Genomic DNA, 18514 nt, shown 5'->3' with positions numbered 1-18514 from the left:
TTGGGGGGGCCTGGTTCAACATGGAAATCATAAAGGGAGCGGCTTTAAGATAGAAATACATTTGCTTAAGGAAGGAGCCATTAATAGTATTTTTATGCTCTAGAACCAGCCGTACCATGTCAGTGTGTACTGAATATCTACAAGATATATGATGTGAACAGTCCTGAGATTTTATTTTTGGTAGTAAGAGCTTTATATTTTCTGTTGCAGAGGGAAGGGAAGGAAAGGAAAGTTTGCTTCTCATGGAAGATATTTTAAAATATTTTTATATTAGTTAGGTTGCTTTTAGCACCAAGTGATAGAAAACCCTGACCCAAAGTGACTTAAATAATAAGGGAATATATTATCTCACATAAGTGAGAGTCCAGAGGTTGTGCAGGCTTCAGGCCTAGTATAGTCAGTGACTTGATATTATCAGATTGCCCTTTGCTGTTTTCAGTGATCTAGCAGTGGATTCTCTATGGCCGTGAAGATGGCTGCCAGTGTGCTCAAGCTGCATGCTTTCTTGATCACATCAAACAAGGAAGGGGGAAATTCTATCCACCAACCACGATATCGATTATGGTCTCCAGGGGAGCTATGCTCTGATTTTATTAGAATAATGAAGATCTGAAGGTGAGATGAGTTCCCTCTATGAAGAAGATTAGGTTTCTATTAGGAAGGAGGAAGAGGGGATTGAATTTTGGTTAGGCAACCAGCACTGGGCACCATAGTTTCATTATAATAAATGTTTCTATAATTTTTAAATTAAAAATGTTACAACATTAAAGGAAGTTTAGAAAATAGACAAAATAGTCACTCATAATCCTTTTTCTCTAAAAAAAAATTAACACCATTCCCTTTTAATCTTTTCATAAATGTTTTTACATAGTTAAATTACACTATTCCTAAATACATTTTATTCTTTTTACTTTATGTCATAGTCATTTTTATGTTGCTACATCTTCAAAATTATTATTATTATTAATTTATTTTTGCAGTACGCGGGCCTCTCACTGCTGTGGCCTCTCCTGTTGCGGAGCACAGGCTCCGGATGCGCAGGCTCAGCGGCCATGGCTCACGGGCCCAGCCGCTCCGCAGCATGTGGGATCTTCCCGGACCGGGGCACGAAACTGTGTCCCCTGCATTGGCAGGCGGACTCCCAACCACTGCGCCACAAGGGAAGCCCCTCAAAATTATTTTTTAAATGCGTAATAATCAGTTGAACAAATATACCATTGTTCAGTTTATCATTTACCTATTAATGGAAATCTAGATAACTTCTTTTAGTCATTCGTCTCAGTTTTATTTTTTAGAACAGTTTTATATTTACAGAAAAATTGTCAAGATAGTACAGAGTTCTCATATACCCCCGCACCTAGTTTCCCCTATTGTTAACATGTAGTATGGTGCATTCGTTACAGTTAATGAACCAAAACTAATATGTTATTATTAACTAGGGTCCATACCTTTATTCAGAAATCCTTGATTTAAAAAAAATCTAACGTCCCTTTTCTGTTCAGGGCTCCCATTTAGAATACCTGTATATCACATTTAGTTGTCATGTCTCTTTAGGGTCCTCTTGGCTGTGAGAGTTTCCAAGTTATTTGGTTTTTTAGAATTCTTTATCAATAATAACTTTTATTTTTTTAAAAAAATTAATTAATTTATTTATTTTTGGCTGTGTTGGGTCTTTGTTGCTGTGCCCGGGCTTTCTCTAGTTGGGGCGAGCAGGGGCTACTCTTAGTTGTGGTGCGCGGACTTCTCACTGCGGTGGCTTCTCTTGTTGCGGAGCACAGGCTCTAGGCCCGCGGGCTTCAGTAGTTGTGTCTTGCGGGCTCTAGAGAGCAGGCTCAGGAGTTGTAGCACACGGGCTTAGTTGCTCTGCGGCATGTGGGATCTTCCTGGACCAGGCCTTGAACCCGTGTCGAACCCGTGTCCCGTGCATTGGCAGGCGGATTCTTAACCACTGTGCCACCAGGGAAGTCCCCCAAGTTATTTTTGAAGGACATATTTTAGTGCAGAGTAGGTTGCTTTTTAAGAGAATTGGGCATTTTTAAAATTTATTTATTTATTTATTGGCTGCATTGGGTCTTCGTTGCTGCACGCAGGCTTTCTCTAGTTGCAGCAAGCAGGGGCTACTCTTCATTGTAGTGCACGGGCTTCTCATTGTAGTGGCTTCTCTTGTTGCAGGGCATGGGCTCTAGGCGCGTGGGCTTCAGTAGCTGTGGCTCGTGGACTCTAGAGCGCAGGCTCAGTAGTTGTGGCGCACGGGCTTGGTTGCTCTGCGGCATGTGAGATCTTCCCGGACCAGGGATTGAACCCGTGTCCCCTGCATTGGCAGGCGGATTCTTATCCCCTGCGCTACCAGGGAAGCCCCTGGCCAAACATTTTGATGCAACATTGAATCATAGTTGTCCTAAAGCAGCTGTTACCATCTTTTCAGACAGTGAATAGAAGACAGAAACTGCTTAGGAAGTTGTAATATTTGAACTGTAACACATGAAAGGGAAAGTTACTTTCAGTATTCATTTAAAATAAAATTTACACTGAAATAAAAATATAAAACAAATCCTTCTGTAAGAGAAATACACAATGTGTAAGTCAGTTCCTTACTAGCTTCTGCTTTTGTTTAGATCCCAAGTTATTTTGGTGTTTAGAGTGATGGCAGAATTTATAAGTAGACAGCATATGATTCTTTCTGGGGCATCTAAGGTCTGAATACATGAGCTCTTATTGCTGACCTGTTAGATTTTTATCTCCTGCAAGCTATCTAGTCTGTGCTACTATCAAATGCATCTTGAGTGAAAACCTATAATAAATTTATTTAAATACGATATTTGAGAAACATTCTCTGCAACTTAGTAAAATAAATGTTAATTCCTACTAATAGAAACTTGGAGTCATTGATCACATTTGGAGGCCCTAATCAGAATATAATTTTGTTTTTATAGGCCATGTTATAATTTCAGTGAACAAATCAAGATTCTTTGGACTCAGAATAGAGCATGGTGAAAAAATTTTGCCAGAACGCAAAGCAACAATAAAATTAAATAAGATAAAAGACAGGGTTTTTGTTTTTTCCTTTAAATTTCAGCAAAGATCTAATGACTGACGTGACTTGTTCTGACGAATATTAGGCCCATCATCATGCTTACTTTTGTCCTCCTTTCCTTTCACCTTTCCATCCCAACAGAAGGGGATCCAGTACTCAGCACTCGTCTTCTTTTTGGAGAAATTGCTCCATTTCTTGGTAGGCTGTCGTCTTTATCTAGCAGTCCTTCAGAAATGGTTTGTGAGAATTACATTCTGTGAGTTCTTGCATTTAAAAATCTTCATCTTTAAAGTCTACTAACTTCAGTGGTAATTTTCTGTATTAGTTTTTCCTGAGACATGGTATATACCCTTTCTGTCTGTAAAATTTCTTTTATTTCAGGAAAGTTGTCTTAGTGATATTTTTGAAAATGTTTTCTATTTCATATATGAAGTTCCTTCAGGAATATCAGTTATGCCAATGTTTGATCTCCTTCACCTACCTTTCATATCTGTTTTCCCTATAATCTTTTTATACTCTTAGTATGTTCCAATTTCATTTTTTCCCACTTCTCTCAGACTTTTCTCTATGATCCTTATTTTTTTCAAATTGTGTCAGTTCTTCATTAGTTATCTCCCGTATGACTTTTCATTTCTGTGATGGATTTTTTTTTCCTTTTCTACTTATTTCCTATTTCCTAGGTCTAACACACTATTTTTTATTTCCTTTTGTGAAATTTATTTATTTTGTATGCACTTGGATCTTTGCTTTGAGCTCTTCTTTAGTGGTGATATTTTCATAAATTTTTGAGCTCTTGCTAATATCTTTGATCAAGATAGTCATTTCTGTGTCTGTATACTTATAATGTATGTTTTCTCCTTCTGCCATTTCCCTTGCTTGTTCTTTTCTTCCTTTTTACATGCAGTATTTTTTTAATGGAACACCTCCCCACCTTCCCCCCCACCCCCCGCATCTTTAAATAATGTGTTCTTAGATTTTAGCATTATAGTTTTTAAGTTGAATATTATAAAATGCCGTTTGTTCAGGTGTTTAAACCCTCCATTAACAAGCATAAGATGATCATTTTTGGCCACTCCAGTCTCACCAAGTAGGAGTAGGATGGGCACTGTGTTTTAAGTCTGCTTCACAAAGACTGTTACTGAGACTCCTACCCACATATTAGAATGTGTTTCTTTCCATATTAGTTGAATTCTCTAATAAGCTCTATATGATCTACTTTGTTGTTTATACTTCTTCCGAAAACTGTGTATGCTGTTGGATTATATGTATGGTTAATTATTTTACATGTTTTTTTAATACTGTAGGAAATTGTGAAATTGTGTTTTATAGGTAAAAAATGGTCAAATATATTGGTAATTTCATATGGATCAACATAATATATGATTAACCTCTTTATATCATTACTTGCCATTCTTGAACCCTTACTTCTGAGTCATCTCTCAATTGACTCGAATTGCACATAGTTCTGAAAGTAGGAAGTATATTTCATGCCTTGTTAATAAATCAGTTGGGATTCTTGGAGTCTTAGCCTTGAATTCAGAGGAATCACAACTGTCCTCAGAGGTACTAAAGTCTCTCAAATGTAGAAGTGAGTATTACTGTGAGTGAGTCTTAAGTATGCCAGTGAAAGGCCCAACCCCTCCCTTGCATTCTTGGTCCCCAGACGGTGTGCACAACTCTAGAATAATAAAAGCAACGTTATATCCCAACTTCATAAGATGTTACCTCCCGATTTAGCCCGCCAGTACGCTATACATCATTCTAATCAGTGAATTCAGTGGGCATCTCTACTTCTGTAAGGTGAAATTCTTGATTACAAACAGTACTGAGTGAGGTAACACAATAGCTTAAACAGTATTTGGTAAATCTATGGATTATGGTGTTTATAAGCAAGGTGGGTAGAACAAATGAAGACAGTAAACCCAAACCCAGAATTAGTGTTTCTTTTAATGGAGAAAGATTGCTGTCCTCTCCATCATAGAAGAGCTCAGTGAACTAAATCTGCTATCAGCTGGTTGGTGGGTCTTCCTGCCGTGGTTCTGTATCGGGGCAGAGTTGGTTGCTGCTGCTGGGCAGCTGGCATTCTGTAACGGTTGGTTAGCATTAGTGAGAGGAAGCTCATGCGGTGGAGCTCATTTCCTGTTACCAGGTACTTTGTTCTTATGCCCATTGAGCAAGCACTGCAGTGCCTGGGGAAGGGGCTTGGTTGACATTCTGAAGGTCATCTTGCCTCCACAGTGGGAGTGTTTTGCTGACCATTCTCATGGAACACAAATAATCGTACTCTGGGCCCATTACAGTTGACCCGTTTCTCCATGTCTGTTCCCCAGATGTCTTTGTCACCAATCCTCCAATCTTTCTTCTTTTAGGTCCCTATCCATCTGGTTAAACATGTAGCCTCTGCCCATCAGGCCATCTTTCCTCAGCCAAAGTAGACCATGGATATATTCCTTGAAGTTCTGCCTGCAGGGAGGAAGTTTCTGCTCTACTGTCTTTTCACAGACCACCACTTAGGATGGATATGCTATCATAGTCCGTTTATGACTTGTGACAATGAAAGTTCAGTTAGAACTAGGCATCCAAGGTACTAAGACCTTTCTGCATCTTCCTATATCTTGTGTTTCCTAATCTTGTATTTCTATGTATATACATATATGATATATATATATATATCATATATATATATATATATGATATATATATATATGGTTTGGTTCTCTTGAGTCTTACTCCTTCTGATTAGTACTCCTACTTTTCATGTAGGAGACTTAGTAAGACTGAATTCAACAATACAGTGACTTATCACCCTTGGATTTTAATTTTTTTATTTATTTTTTGTTTTTTGGGTTTTTTAAATTTTATTTATTTATTTATTATACAGCAGGTTGTTATTAGTTATCTGTTTTATACATATTAGTGTATATATGTCAATCCCAACCTCCCAATTCATCCCACCACCACCACCACCACCCACCCTGCCACTTTCCCCCCTTGGTGCCCATACATTTGTTCTCTACATCTGTGTCTCTATTTCTGCCTTGCAAACTAGTTCATCTGTACCATTTTGCTAGATTTCACATATATGCGTTAATATACGATATTTGTTTTTCTCCTTCTGGCTTACGTCACTTTGTATGACAGTTTCTAGGTCCATCCATGTCTCTACAAATGACCCAATTTCATCCCTTTTTATGGCTGAGTAATATTCCATTGTATATTTGTACCACATCTTCTTTATCCATTCATCTGCTGATGGGCATTTAGGTTGCTTCCATGAGCTGGCTATTGTAAATAGTGCTGCAGTGAACATTGGGGTGCATGTGTTTTTTTGAATTATGGTTTTCTCTGGGTATATGCCCAGTAGTGGGATTGCTGGGCCATATGGTAATTCTATTTTTAGTTTTTTAAGGACCCTCCATACTGTTCTCCATAGTGACTGTATCAATTTACGTTCCCAGCAACAGTGCAAGAGGGTTCCCTTTTCTCCACACCCTCTCCAGCATTTGTTGTTTGTAGGTTTTCTGATGATGCCCATTCAAACCGGTGTGAGGTGATACCTCATTGTAGTTTTGATTTGCATTTTTCTAATCATTAGTGATGTTGAGCAGCTTTTCATGTGCTTCTTGGCCATCTATATGTCTTCTTTGGAGAAATCTCTATTTAGGTCTTCTGCCCATTTTTGGATTGGGTTTTTTTTTTTTTAATATTGAGCTGCATGAGCTGTTTATATATTTTGGACATTAATCCTTTGTCCGTTGATTTGTTTGCAAATATTTTCTCTCATTCTGAGGGTTGTCTTTTCAACTTGCTTGTAGTTTCCTTTGCTGTGCAAAAGCTTTTAAGTTTCATTAGGTCCTGTTTGTTTATTTTTATTTCCATTACTCTAGGAGGTGGATCAAAAAAGATCTTGCTGTGGTTTATGTCAAAGAGTGTTCCTCCTATGTTTTCCTCTAAGAGTTTTATACTGTCCGGTCTTACATTTAGGTCTGTAATCCATTTTCAATTTATTTTTGTGTATGGTGTGTGTTAGGGAGTGTTCTAATTTCATTCTTTTACATGTAGCTGTCCAGTTTTCCCAGCACCACTTATTGAAGAGACTGTCTTTTCTCCATTGTATATCTTTGCCTCCTTTGTCATAGATTAGTTGACCATAGGTATGTGGGTTTATCTCTGGCTTTCTCTCCTGTACCATTGATCTGTATTTCTGTTTTTGTGCCAGTACCACATTGTCTTGATTACTGTAGCTTTGTAGTATAGTCTGAAGTCAGGGAGTCTGATTCCTCCAACTCCGTTTTTTTTTCCCTCAAGACTGCTTTGGCTATTTAGGGTCTTTTGTGTCTCCATACAAATTTTAAGATATTTGTTCTAGTTCTGGGAAAAAAGGCCACTGGTAATTTGATAGGGATTGCATTGAATCTGTAGATTGCTTTGGGTAGTATAGTCATTTTCACAGTATTGATTCTTCCAATCCAAGAACAGGGTATATCTCTCCAATTGTTTGTGTCATCTTTGATTTCTTTCATCAGTGTCTTAAAGTTTTCTGAGTGCAGGTCTTTTACCTCCTTAGGTAGGTTTATTCCTAGGTATTTTATTCTTTTTGTTGCAATGGTGAATGGGATTGTTTCCTTAATTTCTCTTTCTGGTCTTTTGTTGTTAGTGTATAGGAGTGCAAGAGATTTCTGTGCATTAATTTTGTATCCTGCAACTTTACCAGATTCATTGATTAGCTCTTGTAGTTTTCTGGTGGCATCTTTAGGATTCTCTATGTATGGTATCATGTCATGTGCAAACAGTGACAGTTTTACTTCTTCTTTTCCAATTTGTATTGCTTTTATTTCTTTTTCCTCTCTGATTTCCATGGCTAGGACTTCCAAAACTATGTTGAATAATTGTGGCACATAATAATTGTGGACGTCCTTGTCTTGTTCCTGATCATAGAGGAAATGCTTTCAGTTTTTCACCATTGAGAATGATGTTTGCTGTGGGTTTGTCTTATATGGTCTTTATTATGTTGAAGTAGGTTCCCTCTATGCCCACTTTCTGTAGAGTTTTTATCATAAATGGGTGTTCAGTTTTGTCAAAAGCTTTTTCTGCATCTATTGAGATGATCATATGGTTTTTAGTCTTCAGTTTGTTAATATGGTGTATCACATTGATTGATTTGCGTATACTGAAGAATCCTTGCATCCCTGGGATAAATCTCACTTGATCATGGTGTATGATCCTGTTAATGTGTTGTTGGATTCTGTTTGCTAGTATTTTGTTGAGGATTTTTGCATCTATACTCATCAGTGATATTGGTCTGTAATTTTCTTTTTTTGTAGTATCTCTGTCTGTTTTGATATCAGGGTGATGGTGGCCTCGTAGAATGAGTTTGGGAGGGTTCCTTCCTCTGCAATTTTTTGGAAGAGTTTGAGAAGGATGGGTGTTAGCTCTTCTCTAAATGTTTGATAGAATTCGCCTGTGAAGCCTTCTGGTCCTGGACTTTTGTTTGTTGTAGGATTTTTAATCACAGTTTCAATTTCATTACTTGTTATTGGTCTGTTCATATTTTCTGTTTCTTCCTGGTTCAGTCTTGGAAGCTTATACCTTTCTAAGAATGTCCATTTCTTCCAGGTTGTCCATTTTTTTGGCATAGAGTTGCTTGTAGTAGTCTCTTAGGCTGCTTTTTATTTCTGTGGTGTCTGTTGTAACTTCTTCTTTTTCATTTCTAATTTTATTGATTTGAGTCCTCTCCCTCTTTTTCTTGATGAGTCTGGCTAAAGATTTATCCATTTTTTTATCTTCTCAAAGAACCAGCTTTTAGTTTTATTGATCTTTGTTATTGTTTTCTTTGTTTCTGTTTCATTTATTTCTGCTCTGACCTTTATGATTTCTTTCCTTCTACTAACTTTGGGTTTTGTTTGTTCTTCTTTCTCTAGTTCCGTTAGGTGTAAGGTTAGATTGTTTGAGATTTTTCTTGTTTCTTGAGGTAGGATTATATTGCTATAAACTTCCCTCTTAGTACTGCTTTTGCTGTATCCCATAGGTTTTGGATCGTCATGTTTTCATTGTCATTTGTCTCTAGGTAGTTTTTGATTTCCTCTTTGATTTCTTCAGTGATCTCTTGGTTATTTAGTAACCTGTTGTTTACTCTCCATGTGTTTGTGTTTTTTATGTTTTTTTTCCCCTGTAATTGATTTCTAATCTCATAGCGTTGTGGCTGAAAAAGATGCTTGATATGATTTCAATTTTCTTAAATTTACCGAGGCTTGATTTGTGACCCAAGATGTGATCTATCCTGGAGAATGTTCCGTATGCACTTGAGAAGAAAGTGTAATCTGCTGTTTTTAGATGGAATATCCTATAAGTGTCAGTTAAATCTTTCTGGTCTGTTGTGTCATTTCAAGCTTGTGTTTCCTTATTAATTTTCTGTTAGGATGATCTGTCCATTGGTGTAAGTGAGGTGTTAAAGTCCCCCACTATTTTTATGTTACTGTCAGTTTCCTCTTTTATAGCTGTTAGCAGTTGCCTTATGTGTTGAGGTGCTCCTATGTTGGGTGCATATATATTTATAATTGTTATATCTTCTTCTTGGATTGATCCCTTGATCATTATGTAGTGTCCTTCCTTGTCTCTTGTAACAGTCTTTGTTTTAAAGTCTATTTTATCTGATATGAGGATTGCTACTCCAGCTTTCTTTTGATTTCCATTTGCATGTAATATGTTTTTCCATCCCCTCGCTTTCAGTCTGTATGTGTCCCTAGGTCTAAAGTGGGTCTCCTGTAGACAGCATATATATGGGTCTTGTTTTTGTATCCATTCAGTGAGCCTGTGTCTTTTGATTGGAGCACTTAATCCATTCACGTTTAAGGTAATTATTGATATATATGTTCCTATTACCATTTTCTTAATTGTTATGGGTTTATTTTGTAGGTCCTTTACTTCTCTTGTGTTTCCCACTTAGAGATGTTCCTTTAGCATTTGTTGTAGAGCTGGTTTGGTGGTACTAAATTCTCTTAGCTTTTGCTTGTCTGTAAAGCTTTTGATTTCTCCATCGAATCTGAATGAGATCCTTGCCAGGTAGAGTAATCTTGGTTGTAGGTTCTTCCCTTTCATCACTTTAAATATATCATGCCACTGCCTTCTGGCCTGAAGAGTTTCTGCTGAGAAATCTGCTGTTAACTTTATGGGAGTTCCTTTGTATGTTATTTGTCGTTTTTCCCTTGTTGCTTTCAGTAATTTTTCTTTGTCTTTAATTTTTGTCAGTTTGATTACTATGTGTCTCGGCGTGTTTCTCCTTCGGTTTATCCTGCCTGCGACTCTCTGTGCTTCCTGGACTTGGGTGGCTCTTTCCTTTCCCATGTTAGGGAAGTTTTCAACTATAATCTCTTCAGATATTTTCTCAGGTCCTCTCTCTCTCTCTTCTCCTTCTGGGATCCCTGTAATGTGAATGTGTTTAATGTTGTCCCAGAGGTGTCTTAGGCTGTCTTCCTTTCTTTTCATTCTTTTTTCTTTCTTCTGTTCTGTGGCAGTGAATTCCACCATTCTGTCTTCCAGGTCACTTATCCGTTCTTCTGCCTCAGTTATTCTGCTATTGATTTCTTCTAGTGTGTTTTTCATTTCAGTTACTGTATTGTTCATCTCTGTTTGTTTGTTCTTTAATTCTCCTAGGTGTTTGTTCTTTAATTCTTCTAGGTCTTTGTTAAACATTTCTTACATCTTCTCGATATTTGCCTCCATTCTTTTTCCAAGGTCCTGTATCATCATATCTGTCATTATTATGAATTCTTTTTCTGGAAGGTTGCCTATCTCCACTTGATTTAGTTGTTTTTCTGGGGTTTTATCTTGTTCGTTCATCTGGTACATAGTCGTCTGCCTTTTCATTTTGTCTTTCTTTCTGTGAATGTGGTTTTCATTCCACAGGCTGCAGAATTGTAGTACTTCTTGCTTCTGCTATCTGTCCCCTGGTGGATGAGGCTATCTGAGAGGCTTGTGCAAGCTTCCTGATGGGAGGGACTGGTGGTGGGTCTTCTCTCAACATTCTTATTCAGCATCACATTGGAACACCTGCTAGTGTTGGTCGGTCTCCTGCAGAGGCGGGGGGTGGCTGTGGCTCAGCGTGGGGACAAGGACACTGGAAGCCAGATTTTTATTTTTGTTTATTTATTTTGTTGCCATCTTAGCCTGGCAGCTGCAATAGAGTCAAAATAATTTTTTGATATGCATAGGAGGTCACTGAGTTTCCACCTTAGCCTGGAATCAAGACTTTAGAGGTTGAGCATGTAATTCTTTTGTTTCCACCCTCTTTTCAGGTTCTCCAGGTCTCTCACTGTTTCTGTGATCTCTTTGGTATCTTTCCAATAAATTACTTTTCCATCTGGAGTTAGTTTCTCATGCTTACAACCAAGAACCCAGACAAACCCATTAGTTTTAGGAGATGGATGTAGAGAATAGAACCTCAGGAACCTGTGAGAATAATTGTTTAGATGGGCTGGAGGTAACTCAGGTCCCATTAATTTTCAAAATATTAATTTCCAAAATGTCCTTCAAACTTCAGAGGTGACAACAGGTTCCCCAAATCCTCAACAGGAACTGCATTCTAGTGAACACAGGTCATAATGTTGTCAATCTGAAAATTAATGAGACCTGAGTCTTTAACTGTCTAGATTCTTGATTGCAAACAGGAGAAACCAACTGTGGTTGGAAAAGGAATTTTTAGAAGGGTACTGAAGGGCTCTTAGAAACAGTAAGAGTCTTGAATGTCCTGAGAAAGTTATGGGTAGGAACAAAGGCCAGTCTGGAAAGCCAAGAACAAGAAGTTCAATCATAGTCTTTTATCAGGATTAGTTTGGCCACAGTCATACAGCGTGCTGGCTTTCACACTAGTTTCACAGTGTACTAGTTTTTGTAGAGTTAGAGGAGTCTTCTATAAAGAGATGCCAGGCATTAAGTAGGAGGCTTCTGTAATGGGAATTGTAGTCCTTTGGTCCACTTACATGCAATGTGGAAGTCTTCATTTCTGATTTGTATGCCTTTCCTTTCTTTTTCTTGCTTTATGGTTCTCACTAGGACTTCCAATACCATGTTTAATACTATTTGTGAGAGTGAACACCCTTGTCTTCCTGATCTGGAGGAGAGCATTTAGTCTTTCACTATTAAGTTGAGGACCTTCCTGTTCATTACTCATTTGCTGAGTGTTTTGATCATGAATAGATGTTGAATTTTGTTAAATGCTTTTTTGCTTCTATTGAGATAATTGTATGTGTTTTTTCATTGTTTGCTAATTGATGAATTAAATTGATTAATTTTTGAATGTCAGACAGATCTTGAATTACTTGGTCTTGAATGTTGTATTATCGTTTTACGTATTGCTGAATTCTGTTTGCTAATATTTCATAAGAATTTTAAGTCTGTTTTTCATGAGGGATATTGATCTCATGAATCCTTTGTCTGATTTTGGTATCAGGGTAATGCTGGCTTCATAAAACTAGTTAGGAAGTGTTCTGTCCTATTCTGCATTCTGAAAGAGTTTCTATGGAATTAGTATTAATTCTTCCTTGAAGACTTAGTAGCATTCTCCAGTGAAACCATCTGGGCCTGAATTTTTCTTTGTGGGAACATTTTAAACTATGAATTCAGTTTCTTTAGCAGATAAAGGAATATTTAGGTATTGGTATCTGCTTGAGGAGTCTTAGGCAGTGTATGTCTTTCAAGGAGTTTACCCATTTCATCCAAGATGTTGAATTTGTTGGCCTAAAGTCATTCATAATTCCCTTATTATTCTTTTAATACTCATAGGATCTATAAAAATGTTCTCTCATTCCTGATACTGGTAACTTCTTCCTTATTTTTCTTGATCAGCCTCACCAGAAGCTTACCTATTTTATTATCTTTTCAAAGAATCAGCTTTTGATTTTATTGGTTTTCTTTATTGTTTCTTCATTTTCTATTCATTGATTCTTATTTCTTTATTATTTCCTTCCTTCTGCTTACCTGGGATCTAATTTGCTTTTCTTTTTTCAGTTTTTTAAGGTAGAAGTTTAGGTCACTGACACATTTCTTCTTTTCTAATATGAGCATTTAATGCTGTAAATTTCCCTCAAAGCACTGCTTTAGCTGCTTCTCACAAACATTGTTATGTTGTGTTTTATTCAGGTCAAAATATTTTCTAATTCTCTTTTTATTTCTTCTTTAATCCATTGGTTGGTTAATTTTCATATATTTGTGGATCTTCCAGATAGCTTTCTGTTATTTTTTTCCCATGTATTTTTGCTATCTTTGGCTTTTTGATGTGCTTTCTGGGAGATCACCACCTACGTTTGAGGAGAAGGCACTGGTCTGAGCCACCATTGTATGTGAAATGCCTACAGGCCACCTGGAGCCCACAGGTCAACCTACAGGCTGCCTTGAGCCTGTGCTGGTGGGCAGGTGTATGTGTCAACAGTGGGCTGGTCTCTCTTGGCTGGCATATGAGAAATGGGGCCAGCCGTTCTGCCACCACTGCCATGTTCCAGTAGTGAGGCTGAAAATGGGAATTTGTTAAAAGTCTGCATGTAAGGCAACCACATCCCCAGTCCCACTCCACCACTGTGTACCTAAGAACTCTAGTAGCCAGGCATCTACCCTTATGTAGGAAACAGAATCTTCTTCAAAGAAATTGAGTGGCCCCAGAGAAGACCCTAATGCCAGAGCTAAACTGCTTGCAGGAATTACTGAGGGTGGATTCCTGGATCACGCTGGTGGATGAGTAGACCTATACAATGGAGGAGGTAGCCTTCTCTGGTCTCCCCATCACCCTCAACAAAGGCGGCTGTTTTGAGACTTATGTCACGTTTCCTTATTGACTATCTGTATTCAGCACTTAACTTTAGACTTGTGGTCTGTATGTGGCATGCCAATACTTAGAAGAATCGAGAATTATCAATTTTGATATATGTGTAGATGTCCCACAGATAAAAGAGTGAGATCAGCCCTCTAAAAGATGGAATCCTACTCACAGCATCAGGACTGTCCTATTAAATGCAATCTTACTTTTAATGGACCAGTACCTTAAAATGCGGATGGTCGTTTGCTGGGTGACTGGATTAAAGATAATTTAAATTTTCTTCTTGGTATATTTCTTTCTTTTCTAACTTCTCTAGAGTGAACATATATTACTTTTGTGTTCAGATAAAATATTTTAAAACATTAAGGGAAAAATTAGTAGAATTGTGAAATAAATAAAAACATGAGATCTAATCTAGTAAGCATGATGTAAGGTATAGGCACTGTGAAACTAATGATTTAACAGCAAACTGGGTTGATCAGAATTGTCTCTAAAGGTGTTTACAAGAGAAATAATTGACAAAAGCTTTTAATTCTCCATGAATAACAACTTCCAGAGTCCTAAGAAGGGCCGTCTGGCCCTACTCCCTGGGTCAGAATTCCTGAGGAAAGGTAAAATTATACTGTAGTCATGGCGTTAATAGGACAAGAGTATCCTCATCTCTTCTGCTTGCCCCCCCACCTCCGTTCACTGATGATGGTGTTCCTTCTGGGGGAGGGGCAGGAGGTTTCAAAGACTTTCCTACTACCCTCATTTTTAGAGAGGAAATGGGTCACCTATGTTTCATTACTCACTAACATGCTTGTTCCTCTCTGTCCTGTCCACAGGCAGCTGGCTAAGAGTCTTGGGCAGGCTGGTGAGATCGAGCCTGAAACAGAAGGGATACTAACAGAGTATGGAGTGGATTTCTCTGACTTCTCTTCAGAAGTTTTAGAATGTCTCCCTCAAGACCTGCCTTGGACAATTCCACCAGAGGAATTCAGCAAGAGAAGAGATTTAAGGTAAATATCTGAAACGTGTAAAGAACATCATGTTTCTTAGTATGAGTGTGTTTTGTGTTTGGTAACTGCAATCATTGTTGCTTTTGTTGTGGTCATCCATTTACAATGCTTGGTGTCAGTTTATTTATCTCTTGTAAAAATAAAATACAGTGTGTGTGTGTGTGTGTGTGTGTGTGTGTGTGTGTGTGAAAAAGGTAACTGAGGTGATGGATGTAAAAGTATCCTTCTTCTGGTAATCATTTCAAAAAATGAATGTGTCAAATCAAAAAAAAAAAAAGCACATCATGTTTCTATCTTTCTGCCTTCTAACTTAACTCTCCTATGAGCTGGCCTCAGATATTCCCATCTTTCCACCAACATTCAATTGTACAATTGGGAACTAAGTGCTCTGTACCGGAGGTTGGCCAGTGATGGCCTCCAAGCTAAACCGAGCCCACTGACTGTTTATGTACAGCCCGTGAGCTAAGACTGGTTTTCATATTCTTAAATGGTTGAAAAAAATCAAAACAATAATTTTTCATGAAAATTATATAAAATTCAAATTTCAGCATTCATGAAGTTGCATTGGAACACAGCCATGCTTATTTGGTTATATATTGTCTATGGCTATTTTTTTTGCACTACAAGAGCAGAGTTGAATAGTTGCAACAGAGGCCATATGGCCTGCAAAGCCTAAGATATTTGCTCTCTGGCCCTTTATAGAAGAAGTGTGCTGACTTCTCTTCTAGACCATGCTATTATAATTTCAAAAGGTGTAGTTGCCACCTCCTTTTCTCATTGCTATGCCCCATAGGTCTGGTCAAATAAAGACAGTGTTATCTGGTTAGAAATGCCTTCCTTTAAATGGGCCTCTTCAGGCACAGAGCAAAGGATTCAAGACTTCTGTGCTTGGAGCTTCATTTTAAAGCTTTACTTTTAGGTCTGGAATTTGTTGGAAAGGACTTTTGTGGTATTTTTTTAACAACATCTTCTTTGAAGATGTTTCTTCATTGTGGGATGTTAGTTCTTTTCTGATATTTCTCTTCAGAATTTGGTTTCAGTACTGGCATTCATTTTGGATGCCACATGGAGATATTTAGAACCAAGAAACTTTTCATACAACCCACTGAGGCCGTGGAAGGTTTTTTGCTAAGGTCATCCCGTGTCAGAGTCTTTTCCGCCACACTTGCGCACTTCATGCAGCTGAACTTATGATACCTTAAGCTCTTGGTGCCCATTACTCCACCTAGTTTGAGAATCCTCCTTTCCGGCTCCCTCTTGCTTTTGTATCTTTTAGAAATGTACTTCTTTTCTTTTCTTGCCGCGGGTAGGCAAGGAAAAGGAGTTGACAGTTCCCCTTCCTGCTTGTTAGTAACTCTGATGGAACACACATTATATTTGAAGTCAGTTAACTCAAGTTGCCTTCCTGGCTTTCAGCAGTAACCACTGTTCAGAGAACTCCTGGTCAGTCATCTTGTCGGGGGTTTTGAGATCTTGAGTCCATAATCTTACCCTCTCTGAACCTTCATTTTCTCATATATAAATTGAGGGACTTGTTTTCTCAGATCTTTTCCTAAATCTAGGAATCTATTTAAAAATTTTTAATAAGAAAAGAAAGTTAGAATGGATGGCTGAATTTTATTGTTTGAAATGTCAGTTAGTATAGCTATTCTGCAGTAGCTATTAAAAGCTATTAAAACATTTTAAACCTACTTACCCTTTCACCTAAAAACTCTATTTCCAGGAGTCCATCCTCCTCAAAGAAGTGTTTTAGGATGTACGTAAAGAATGTTCGTTGCTGCTTTATTATAAAAGTGACACTGCTGATGTCCATCATTAAAGGAATGGTTAAATAACCTATGTCATCTCAATAAGATAACATTCCCTGCAGCTGCAAAAAAGGAACCATTTCCATGTGGACTTCCTAAAAGGATGGCCATCATATATTGCGAAGTGAAAGAAGCAAGTTTCAGAACAGTATGAATATGAGCCTAGTTTTTTATAAAGTCAAATAATATAAAAACGATATAAATGTGTATGTACATACATATACATGTACACATAAAAGTATATTTGCAGAAAAAAAAGTTCTGGAAGGAAATGCATTGAACTGCCGACAGTGATTATCGTGTGTGGACTTCAGTGAAGTGCCTATCATTTCACTGATAGGGAGGCAATATTTTACGTTTCATTTTATAAATTACTCTGTTATTCAAATTGTTTAAAAATAAACTTCTATAACTTTAAAAAATTATAAATGGAAATATCAGAAGAGAGAGGTGCTCAACCTTTCCTAGCCTGACTCCTAGCCTGCAGATGAATAATAATAAGGCATGCCAATAGTCCTAGAAGCCAGTGTCGCTCAGTTCCCCTCTCATGGCCCCGCCTTGCCTTTTTCTTTGGCCCCCATTACCTTCTGAGTTAGACCACAGACTAGGAGGTCTTGCTCTGCAGACGTCTTCTGTTAAAATATACCTATGTGTCCTGCAAGAGGATCCAAAGATACAGGGAGCTTGTGGGATGCTCTCTGCTATTAGCACAGTAACAGCGATTTTTTATTTTTAATCACTTTAACTTCCAGAAACTTTTTACCTGCTTATTATCCTCTAGAATTATTTCTCTAAAATTCAAATCGTATTCTTTTTTTTTTTTTTTACTCCTTTGGCTTAAAATCTTTCAACTGCTTCCTGATGCCTAAAGTAGTAATCTCTAAACTTTGTTGAACATGCATTCCCTGTAACATATGTGCCTTTATTTTAAAATTACAAGTGTACTTACTACTTTACTAACTTATTATATACGCTATTAACATACATAAAAGTGGAAAAATGAGAAAGAAATACATTTTAATATATTTTTATTTTACTTTAAGAAGGTATAGAAAACTGTTCATATTGTTAATCCTACTTTTGGTGAAAGCAATGTGATTGAATATTCTTTATTTTTTTATTTTGCTTTAACAACTTGCAGTGTGGAAATACAGAGGTCTGGTTGTAAGTTTTGTATATTTTGATACTTAGTTTTGGTTTTAATGGTTATCATAACTGAAAAAGATATCATATCTTAGGAAGAATTGAGCTCAACTTACTAAATCATAATACTTATTTTTTAACCCTGTTCACTGATTATATTCAGATTCATTTTGAAATCCAGCTAATAAACTTCCATCTTTCATGATGTCAGTCAGTTCTTGTGGACTAATTGAAAGGTGTTGCATTTTTAGATTTTTTAAAATGATTTCATAATCTTCGATTATTCTTCAGTTGGCATCTTTAAAAACTGGTTATAAAATTCTGTTAGAAAATTTAAGTGTATAGATATGAAAAGTTTTGTAGTTTTTAAGATTAGGTCATTTTAGGTCCCCAAATTGTATAACAATGGAAACATTTCAAAACATCCATTTTTAGAATTTTATATTAAAAACTTGAGTTTCTTGTTTTATTTTGCTTTCAAAAAGCAATAACTTTTTTTTTCTTTTTTTTTAATCGTTGTTAAAACATCACTTTTACCTTGAAGGGACAGATTAAGTGTGTTTATTTTTTTCTAAGTATCTGCTATGGACCATATGATTGACAGTCATTGTTTTGAAATCATAGTGTGGCGGATGAATTCATGTTAGGAGCACAAGAAATGTCAGCTTTGCTATTTTCATGTTATTAGTGGTATTACTATTATTAGTTCAATATTATCTTC

At 37.1% G+C, this 18514-nt stretch overlaps 1 protein-coding gene across 5 annotated transcripts in view; it reads left to right on the top strand.

Moving 5' to 3' along the window:
- The window catches only part of DIS3L2 (DIS3 like 3'-5' exoribonuclease 2), a 374067-nt gene that overhangs the window by 170050 nt on the left and 185503 nt on the right, over window positions 1-18514 (top strand). For all 5 annotated transcript variants that reach the window (XM_082658674.1, XM_082658675.1, XM_082658676.1 and 2 more), the window contains exon 9: window positions 14669-14842. In XM_082658674.1, the coding sequence (XP_082514800.1) occupies window positions 14669-14842 (174 nt within the window). The remainder of the gene's footprint in view (window positions 1-14668; window positions 14843-18514) is intronic.

The sequence above is a fragment of the Grampus griseus genome (genome assembly GCF_964374135.1).
Source record: "Grampus griseus genome assembly, chromosome: 7".
NCBI lineage: Eukaryota > Metazoa > Chordata > Mammalia > Artiodactyla > Delphinidae > Grampus > Grampus griseus.
Note: the sequence above shows the minus strand (reverse complement) of the source record. Positions and strands in the feature narration are given on the sequence as shown.